The sequence below is a fragment of the Oncorhynchus masou genome, chromosome 29 (genome assembly GCF_036934945.1).
Source record: "Oncorhynchus masou masou isolate Uvic2021 chromosome 29, UVic_Omas_1.1, whole genome shotgun sequence".
Taxonomy (NCBI): Eukaryota; Metazoa; Chordata; class Actinopteri; order Salmoniformes; family Salmonidae; genus Oncorhynchus; species Oncorhynchus masou.
This window is the reverse complement of record NC_088240.1, coordinates 81609586-81620362: the sequence shown is the minus strand read 5'-3', so window position 1 is coordinate 81620362 and position 10777 is coordinate 81609586. Positions and strand designations below refer to the sequence as shown.

The 10777-nt window shown below is 42.7% G+C and overlaps 1 protein-coding gene across 2 annotated transcripts in view; it reads right to left on the bottom strand.

The window, feature by feature from the left end:
- The window catches only part of LOC135520736 (tuftelin-like), a 25646-nt gene extending 15287 nt beyond the window's left edge, over positions 1-10359 (bottom strand). The window contains exons 1-6 of one of the 2 annotated variants that reach the window (XR_010452433.1): positions 9846-10359; positions 3088-3165; positions 1563-1673; positions 1384-1470; positions 1131-1193; positions 400-486 (exon numbers count right to left, since the gene is read on the bottom strand). Coding sequence is in view for 1 of the 2 variants with exons in the window: in XM_064946501.1 (XP_064802573.1) it covers positions 400-486; positions 1131-1193; positions 1384-1470; positions 1563-1673; positions 3088-3165; positions 9846-9908 (489 nt within the window). In the remaining variant the exon portion in view is untranslated. The remainder of the gene's footprint in view (positions 1-399; positions 487-1130; positions 1194-1383; positions 1471-1562; positions 1674-3087; positions 3166-9845) is intronic. The other variant, XM_064946501.1, reaches the window with a different exon arrangement.
- Positions 10360-10777: the final 418 nt, after the last annotated feature.

The window sequence follows — 10777 nt, the reverse complement described above, 5'->3', positions numbered from 1 at the left end:
TCGAGACTAAACCAAAGCTATTAAACAGGCAGTCATCTGGGGAATGTAGAACAATGGAGGGAGAAGAACACAAACACACTCAACAACACAGGAGGAGAGGAGGGACGGACTGTACCAGGCCTTCCAGATCTCTCTCCTGGGGGGTGTTCCTCTCCCTCTCTGTATTTGTGAATACACTCATACTAAAATGGACACACACACACAGTGAACCATGCCAATCTCTTCAAACTGGGTCAGTCTAAGACTTGATATGTAGGTGTTAGACGCACACAAGCTCTCTCACACACACACACACACACACACACACACACACACACACACACACACACACACACACCCCCCCCCCCCCCCCCCCTCCACATGAACCTGTGTGTATAGGGCATGTGAAAAGCCCCTCACCTGCCCATCATCTTTAGCTCCTCCCTTTGAGGAAGAAGAGATGTTCTGATTGGAGGGAGTGCTGACTCCGTAGCCACTAGCAAGAAACTGGGGGGAGAGAAGGGTGAAGAAAGAGAGGGAATAGTGAGGGATGGAGAGAACGAGAGGAGATATGAGACACACATTTAGGTAGGAGTGACACACACAGGACATATTGCATATGTCATCAGTAGGTATCAAAATGAATGATGACCCTAAACAACTGGTTCCATAACAACACGTGTTCACATAAACATTATAAATGTGATCCATAACAACACGTGTTCACAAACATTATAAATGTGTTCCATAACAACACGTGTTCACAAACTTTATAAATGTGATCCATAACAACACGTGTTCACAAACATTATAAATGTGTTCCATAACAACACGTGTTCACAAACATTATAAATGTGTTCCATAACAACACGTGTTCACAAACTTTATAAATGTGATCCATAACACCACGTGTTCACAAACATTATAAATGTGTTCCATAACAACACGTGTTCACATACATTATAAATGTGTTCCATAACAACGCGTGTTCACAAACATTATAAATGTGTTCCATAACAACACATGTTCACATAAACATTATAAATGTGATCCATAACAACACGTGTTCACAAACATTATAAATGTGTTCCATAACAACACGTGTTCACAAACTTTATAAATGTGTTCCATAACAACACGTGTTCACATACCTTGTGTTGTCCTTTGTTCTTGGTTGCCATCTGTTCCCTCAGGGTCTTCAGACAGTATCTCACCTGAGCAAAACACACACACACACACACACACACACACACACACACACACACACACACACACACACACACACACACACACACACACACACACACACACACACACACACACACACACACACACACACACACGTGTTACTGACAGACTCACACACAGAGAGAGAAAGTGAGAGAGAGAGAGAATGTGTCTTACCTCCTGTATCTGGGAGACTTCATCTGACAACATCTTGAGGCTCTGCTGGTGTCTCTGCTGCTCCTGTCTACGATCCTCCAGATACACCTGCAACACATGGAACACAGACATATTACACACACATTACACATTACACACCCTGGTAACACACACACCCTCAAACATTAAGCCCCACCCACCTTGATGACCTCAACCTTTTCAGCCTTCTCCTCAGAGGGTTTGATTGGTTCAGGCTTCAGAGCAGGCCTATCACTGGTTGGCTGCACCAGAGCAAATGCTCGTCCGATTGGCTGAAAAATCAGGAAGGGAGGGGAGTTTATGATACTTGGAATAGTGTGAAAATATTTCCAAGCCTCCAGCATGTGTGAACATGAAGTGATTCTGAGTGTGGTGACATGAATGTGTGAGAGGAGTTACGTGCTGCAACACTAGATTGGGAAAGAACACTCAGTGACGGACCAACAGGATATGACATCAAGATGTTCCATTCAGTCCCATATACAGTAGTAGGTATGATACTCAGATTAGCACTGAGAATGTCTGACACAAACTGACCGTCAGAAAATGTACTAACTAGAATGAAACAGGTTAAAAACTAATGGTGGTCCTCTAAAACAGAAGGGGAGTTGTAGAATGTATACAGCATTATAACACACATCTGTCATTTAGGTCCACCGCTTCAAGAACAAACTGAAACTATTTATCTGTGTATACAGGATTCCTGTGTTTGTGTGTGTGTGCGTGTGCATGTCAGCAGTGTTCCTGTGTGTGTGTGTGTGTGTGTGTGTGTGTGTGTATATATAAAGCCCCCATAATCAGTAGACATTACATTTAGCCCTGATTGCTATGGTGATCACCACCATTCCCTAAACTCTAAACTTCTGTGGGACTGGTCAAAGAAAGAAAGAAAGAAAGAAAGAAAGAAAGAAAGAAAGAAAGAAAGAAAGAAAGAAAGAAAGAAAGAAAGAAAGAAAGAAAGAAAGAAAGAAAGAAAGAAAGAAAGAAAGAAAGAAAGAAAGAAAGAAAGAAAGAGAAAGCAAGAGAGAGAGAGAAAGCAAGAGAGAGAGAGAAAGCAAGAGAGAGAGAGAGAGAGAGAGAAAGCAAGAGAAAGCAAGGAGAGAGAGAGAAAGCAAGAGAGAGAGAGAAAGCAAGAGAGAGAGAGAGAGAAAGCAAGAGAAAGCAAGAGAGAGAGAGAGAGAAAGCAAGAGAGAGAGAGAGAAAGCAAGAGAAAGCAAGAGAGAGAGAGAGAAAGCAAGAGAGAGAGAAAGCAAGAGAGACAGAGAGAGAGAGAGAGAGAGAAAGCAAGAGAGAGAGAGAGAGAAAGCAAGAGACAGAGACAGAGAGAGAGAAAGCAAGAGAGAGAGAGAGAGAAAGCAAGAGAGACAGAGAGAGAGATAACCCCAGCCATCCCCTGGTCCACTAAAACACACCAAAACCCTCAGCCAGTTCAGAAGGGCTTAACACTATGTATGTATATTCATTTACAGTAACAGTGAAGGTTCAGAATTCTGTTCTGCCATGGACTTTTATCCACATATTACACATAGGGATACAATTCCATCCATCCAGGGACAGAGTTCCATGACTTCCTTCCTGTCCCCTCTGTTGTAATTGTAGGAGTCGGCTAATGCAGACAGAATTCTAGGTGTGTGTTGAGGGTCTAGGTCTGGTTTAGAGGTTAGGGTTCTAGGTCATGGTTCTTACCTTGCTCCTGGGTTGTTCTGTGATCCTCCCGACCTGGTTCTGCTGGTGGAGAGTCAGCCTCAGTCTCCTGCACCCATCCTGACGAACAAGACGAAGAAAAGACGAAATGAGAAGCACTTACAAAGAGCCCGTTATGGGATGGAGAGAGAGGGATGGGGGGAAGGAGGGAACTACTGGAAATGGAGGGGAAAAAGAGGGAGGAGAAACTGAGTAATACTGTGTAGGGCAGAGAGGAAGAGGGAAGGTGGGAGGGAGAGAGAGACTGACTGGAGGCCAGTACCCAGTCAACTAGTGTGTAGGGAGCCAGTGGTTAGAGAGAGAGAGAAAGAAAGAGAGAGAACAGAAGCATAAAGTTGCTCAGAGACAGAATGTTCCATTTGAATGGCGTTCCAGATCGATGCCAGCACCAATAGGAATCTCCATTAGAATTCTGGGAGACAGTGTGCAGAAAAACTGTACTGAAGTGGGATGAAACATTTCCATGGTAACCAAGTCTCCCAGTAACCATAAACTAAATCTGGCTCCAAAACAATGCAACTGAGGAAGAGTGTGTCCGGGTGAAAATACACACACACACACGCACGCACACACACACACACACACACACACACACACATTACCAGCTGAGAGAGATGTGTGTGTGGTTGTATGTCTCGCTGGACAGGGAACCCCCATATTACCAGCTGAGAGGGATGTGTGTGTGGTTGTGTGTCTCGCTGGACAGGGAACCCCCATATTACCAGCTGGGAGGGATGTGTGTGTGGTTGTGTGTGTGTGTGTGGTTGTGTGTCTCGCTGCACAGGGAACCCCCATGTTACCAGCTGAGAGGGATGTGTGTGTGGTTGTGTGGTTGTGTGTCTCGCTGGACAGGGAATCCCCAGATTACCAGCTGAGAGGGATGTGTGTGTGGTTGTGTGTCTCACTGGACAGGAAACCCCCATATTACCAGCTGAGAGGGATGTGTGTGTGGTTGTGTGTCTCACTGGACAGGAAACCCCCATATTACCAGCTGAGAGGGATGTGTGTCTGGTTGTGTGTCTCGCTGGACAGGGAATCCCCAGATTACCAGCTGAGAGGGATGTGTGTGTGGTTGTGTGTCTCACTGGACAGGGAACCCCCATATTACCAGCTGAGAGGGATGTGTGTCTGGTTGTGTGTCTGCATGAGGCTGAGGGAGCAGGGTTATAGAGATGATAAACCAGACTACCTGGAAACCAACAACACATCATGTTCTCTTTACTCTCCTCTGTGTACATTTCTGTGTCCTGAAGTCTAAACTCAAGTTAACTCTGAGACAAGACAGACACAGCAAATACTGTGGAGTTGTAAAGTGTTTGAACCCATGGAAACACACTGTGTGGTAGCTGCTGTTCCGTTGAATATTGACTGTGTTGTTTTGACCCATCCAGTCAGGCCAGTTAGGAGAGTTACAGTATGTGAGGTATGTTGACGTTCTCTGTAGCTCTCTACACTGCCAGCTTTGTGTTGACGCACCAGAGTAGTGCATCACAAAGCCTCCTTTCATCAGCGCCCATTTTAAAACCATTACCCAGAAACCACCCACTAAATGTCTCATTCCTCACTACTGACTCGCATTGACAGTATGTGTTAAGAATGGGTAGGTGATTTTCGGGATACTTATATGAAAGATTTCAACACTTAACCAAATCGTATGAAGTAGTGGTTGTTTCATTCAGTGAGGTAGCCATGGGAAGCGCCAGCGGGCATATCTGGCACATACAGTACACAGTACCTACCAGGCCCGTGTCTCTCAGTAGAAATGAGGTAATAACAGGTATGTGTGTTGCGTAACGATGATGATTGTGTTGTTGGAGAGAAGTGGTGTATGACAGAAAGACACAGGTACCACTGATTCGAGGTCGACCGATTATGCTTTTTCAACGCCGATACCGATTATTGGAGGACAAAAAAAGCCGATACCGATTAAATGGACGATTTTTAAAATGTATTTGTAATAATGACAATTACAACAATACTGAATGAACACTTATTTTAACTTAATATAATACATCAATAAAATCAATTTAGCCTCAAATAAATAATGAAACATGTTCCATTTGGTTTAAATAATGCAAAAACAAAGTGTTGGAGAAGAAAGTAAAAGTGCAATATGTGCCATGTAAGAAAGCTAACGTTTAAGTTCCTTGCTCAGAACATGAGAACATATGAAAGCTGGTGGTTCCGTTTAACATGAGTCTTCAATATTCCCAGGTAAGAAGTTTTAAGTTGTAGTTGTTATAGGAATTATAGGACTATTTCTCTCTATACCATTTGTATTTCATATACCTTTGACTTTTGGATGTTCTTATAGGCACTTTAGTATTGCCAGTGTAACAGTATAGCTTCCGTCCCTCTCCTCGCTCCTACCTGGGCTCGAACCAGGAACACATCAACAACAGCCACCCTCGAAGCAGCGTTACCCATGCAGAGCAAGGGGAACAACTACTCCAAGTCTCAGAGCGAGTGACGTTTGAAACGCTATTAGCGCGCACCCCACTAACTAGCTAGCCATTTCACATCGTTACACCAGCCTAATCTCGGGAGTTGATAGGGTTGAAGTCATAAACAGCAGAGACAGACCTGCATGAGTTACTGGTTCCTATAGTCTGGAAATGGAATTAAGTTGTCTTGTTTAGTGACTGAGCTACTGGTTCCTAGTGTGGAAATGGAATGAGGTTGCCTTGTTTTGTGTGAGTTACTGGTTCCTAGTGTGGAAATGGAATGAGGTTGTCTTGTTTAGTGTCTGAGCTACTGGTTCCTAGTGTGGAAATGGAATGAGGTTGTCTTGTTTAGTGTCTGAGTTACTGGTTCCTAGTGTGGAAATGGAATGAGGTTGCCTTGTTTAGTGTGAGTTACTGGTTCCTAGTGTGTGGAAATGGAATGAGGTTGTCTTGTTTAGTGTGAGTTACTGGTTCCTAGTGTGGAAATGGCATGAGGTTACCTTGTTTAGTGTGAGTTACTGGTTCCTAGTGTGTGGAAATGGAATGAGGTTGCCTTGTTTAGTGTGAGTTACTGGTTCCTAGTGTGTGGAAATGGAATGAGGTTGTCTTGTTTAGTGTGAGTTACTGGTTCCTAGTGTGGAAATGGAATGAGGTTGCCTTGTTTAGTGTCTGAGTTACTGGTTCCTAGTGTGGAAATAGAATGAGGTTGTCTTGTTTAGTGTGAGTTACTGGTTCCTAGTGTGGAAATGGAATGAGGTTGTCTTGTTTAGTGTGAGTTACTGGTTCCTAGTGTGGAAATGGAATGAGGTTGTCTTGTTTAGTGTCTGAGTTACTGGTTCCTAGTGTGGAAATAGAATGAGGTTGTCTTGTTTAGTGTGAGTTACTGGTTCCTAGTGTGGAAATGGAATGAGGTTGTCTTGTTTATTGTGAGTTACTGGTTCCTAGTGTGGAAATGGAATGAGGTTGTCTTGTTTATTGTGTGAGTTGATGCTTCTTCTACTAGTTCCTGGTGGTGGGAAGACTGTTTCTGGTTCCTCCTCATAGATGAGTCACAAGGTCATGTCTTGCACAGTTCCAGACAGTGATGTCACATTCTCCATAGTGAGGTAATGGGGAGGGATGGCGGAGGGGTGGGTGAGCTCAGTAAACATGAGGAATCAGGGTGGATCATGAGGCATTATTTAAAAAGTAGGAATGCTGACAAAAGCCTAGTGATGGAAAAGAAGACACTTATTAAAACTCTCTGGTGACTGGATGGATGTTATATTTAAGAATGAATGAGAGTGGGAATTAATAGATAGTCATGAAAAATGTACTGGCTGTTCTGTCAATGTTCTGCGTAATATCAATACTCACTCTCACACAAACAGTGTTCCTTCTATCGAGGTATAGTTCAACTACAGCTGGAGGGCACACATACCTGCATTCACACACAAACACACCCTTTACTGTTGCAACTTTGGGAACATTTATTTTCCTAATATTTCGCAGTCCTCCTCTTCTCATAACTTTTAGCCTAAATGGACTTTAAAAGGTCTTTCAAAAGGCTATAGCACAGAATCAGCACATCCTACTATATTTAATCCATGTTGCTGTATCACCCTGGTCTTAACAACCATATTCCTCCTATATTTAATCCATGTTGCTGTATCTCCCTGGTCTTAACAACCATATTCCTCCTATATTTAATCCATGTTGCTGTATCTCCCTGGTCTTAACAACCATATTCCTCCTATATTTATTCCATGTTGCTGTATCTCCCTGGTCTTAACAACCATATTCCCCCTATATTTAATCCATGTTGCTGTATCTCCCTGGTCTTAATAACCATATTCCTCCTATATTTATTCCACACTGCTGTGTCTCCCTGGTCTTAATAACCATATTCCTCTTATATTTATTCCACACTGCTGTGTCTCCCTGGTCTTAATAACCATATTCCTCCTATATTTATTCCACACTGCTGTGTCTCCCTGGTCTTAATAACCATATTCCTCCTATATTTATTCCACACTGCTGTGTCTCCCTGGTCTTAATAACCATATTCCTCCTATATTTATTCCACACTGCTGTGTCTCCCTGGTCTTAATAACCATATTCCTCCTATATTTATTCCACACTGCTGTGTCTCCCTGGTCTTAATAACCATATTCCTCCTATATTTAATCCATGTTGCTGTATCTCCCTGGTCTTAATAACCATATTCCTCCTATATTTATTCCATGTTGCTGTATCTCCCTGGTCTTAATAACCATATTCCTCCTATATTTATTCCATGTTGCTGTATCTCCCTGGTCTTAATGACCATATTCCTCCTATATTTATTCCATGTTGCTGTATCTCCATGGTCTTAATAACCATATTCCTCCTATATTTATTCCATGTTGCTGTATCTCCCTGGTCTTAATGACCATATTCCTCCTATATTTATTCCATGTTGCTGTATCTCCCTGGTCTTAATAACCATATTCCTCCTATATTTATTCCATGTTGCTGTATCTCCCTGGTCTTAATGACCATATTCCTCCTATATTTATTCCATGTTGCTGTATCTCCCTGGTCTTAATAACCATATTCCTCCTATATTTATTCCATGTTGCTGTATCTCCCTGGTCTTAATAACCATATTCCTCCTATATTTATTCCATGTTGCTGTATCTCCATGGTCTTAATAACCCTATTCCTCCTATATTTAATCCATGTTGCTGTATCTCCCTGGTCTTAATAACCATATTCCTCCTATATTTATTCCATGTTGCTGTATCTCCCTGGTCTTAATAACCATATTCCTCCTATATTTATTCCATGTTGCTGTATCACCCTGGTCTTAACAACCATATCAGATTAGATACAATAAGAATGTGGGTGTAGAATGTTTGTTGTTCCATTGTATCTGATAAGGACAACGTTGTATTAAGGGGTGATTCTAATTTGAGAGCTGCATCGTTCCCACACCCCTAGTTGTTTATGTTCAAATATAAAACAAGATTAACCCGACCAGCACGAACAAAGCATAGGTTATGTATCTAGCCGTGTGCTTCATCATTTGACTGTGTACCTTGACCTTATAATCCAGTTTTATAGCCCGTAAATTCTGAGGCTGTTGCTCCTGGTAGAGGTTACTATAGGCACATATCTAGGGTCAGTGTACCATACTTAAGTCCAAACCTTGACCAAAGGGGGTGAAAAGTTAAGGGCCAACTTCATGCTAGTGCTGATAGCTGTTCAAATCGAATTGATTTATATAGCCCTTCTTACATATCTCAAAGTGCTGTACAGAAATCCAGCCTAAAACCCTGAACAGCAAGCAATGCAGGTGTAGAAGCACTTCTGTGCAACAGAGCTGTTGTATGGCTCTGCAGGAGCCTGTGTTTATCTGGTGAACGTGTCATGTTGTGGGCCAATGGTCAGGCCCCAGATAGAACACAGACCATCATCAGAGACATGTGTCTAACAGGGTCAATGATTAACCTTCTCCAGCCAGACAGGAGATTAAGAGCTTCTATACCAGGGATAATGACTGGTGGTGTAAACATCTAGGTGGAGCAGAGCTCAAAGGACCTTATAAGGGAACTCTAAATTGTATTAGCCTGGTTCTCAGTCTGGATGTAGTGGGAGGGCAAACACAATATACTTGAAAATGACGAAACGCAAATAATGGACCTATATTCATACAGTTTATTGACTGTGGCCAGCTCACTAATAATCACAGAAGAAGAAGGAAGACTGAATTCGCCCCCCGGGGACAAAATGAGTTTGACACCCCTGGCATAGAGAGAGGACACTTGTGACAGCAGTCTGGTCCCTCTGGCCAGATCACAGATGTTATTTGGGCTAATATGGTGTGTGCGTGTGTGTGTGTGTGTGTGTGTGTGTGTGTGTGTGTGTGTGTTACTAGAAAAAGCCCATTAACACCAGAGGAAGCCAGTAAACCTGATAAGACTTCAGTCAGGAGGATCTAAGACCAATACTCAGACGTTAATTAATCTCTTCTTGTTTATTCTTACTTTGGGACACTAATACCACTAAAGTAAGGTATTGTGCTATCGGTTAAATTAAATATTGTAATTGATCTCAGATTATAATGTAAAACATATTTGCATATCCAACAGGTTGGCATGAATAAATGAAAACATTTTTTTTTTAAATAAAGCAGCTACATAGTGATAGCATAACATAACCTTTGACACACGTCAGTGGCGCCCCTCGATCTGCCTGCCTGCCAGACTGTCTAGCCATCCGGAACGCAGTGAGAAGGAAAGTAAAACATGTTCACTTAAATAGTTATTGTCTTACCGCTGTTCTCTCATCAGCTCTAATGTCCTCAAACGTACACAGACTCCGCGTTACCCCGTTCATCTTCACACAGATAAGATAGATGAATAACTATATAGCTTAAATATGAAAGAGTTGTCCAACGTTGCTTATATATAATTATTTTCTCTAAACAAACGGAACACGAATTTTCGTCCTCTTGTCTCACTCTCGCCCTCGCAGATGGAAGATTACGGTTGATTTGAACAATAGTCGACGCTGCTCTTCACTACCAGTCGATAATGTTTCATCAGGCAGTTCCCTCCACTCCCGCCCTCCTCCAGGAATGTATGCGCGTGACCTCAGTGCACAGGCAGCAAAGATGTTGGATAGCTGAAGATAGTTCACTCAGGACGTTAACCATCGAACAAAAAATTATCCGTTCCTGTCTGCTTAAGGGGGTGGCTCTCCCATATACACCAATACGACAGCAGATTCGTCTGGTATTCTTCTTGGTTCATTGACTTCCATGAAACAAAAAAATAGGGAGTGGGATGTCTCGTTGCCTCTTCTTTCTCTGTAGCCAGCTCACGCCCCCGCGCTGCGCGCTACAACTGAAAAAGTCAGAGGAGTGCGGACTACGCAGGTAAATACCTGTAAAATAGCAAAATAATACAACTCAATCTCATTCCACCCGAAACTCAATCTCATACCGATCACATATTAGGAAAATTACGATTTTATTTCAGTTGAGTATTGCCTTCAGGTTTGAGGGACACAAATATAGTTGTTCCACAGACAAATAGGCTACTCATGGCCACAAAAACACGGAAACTGAACCAGACAAAGACAGACAGGCACAGAGCTTAGAGAGAGACAGTGCTCCATCAGTGTGTCCACAGCAGCAGCAGCATGTAGGTGGGTGGGGGGTGGGGGGGTACAGCCCCAGACAAATCAAATCAAATTTTATTTGT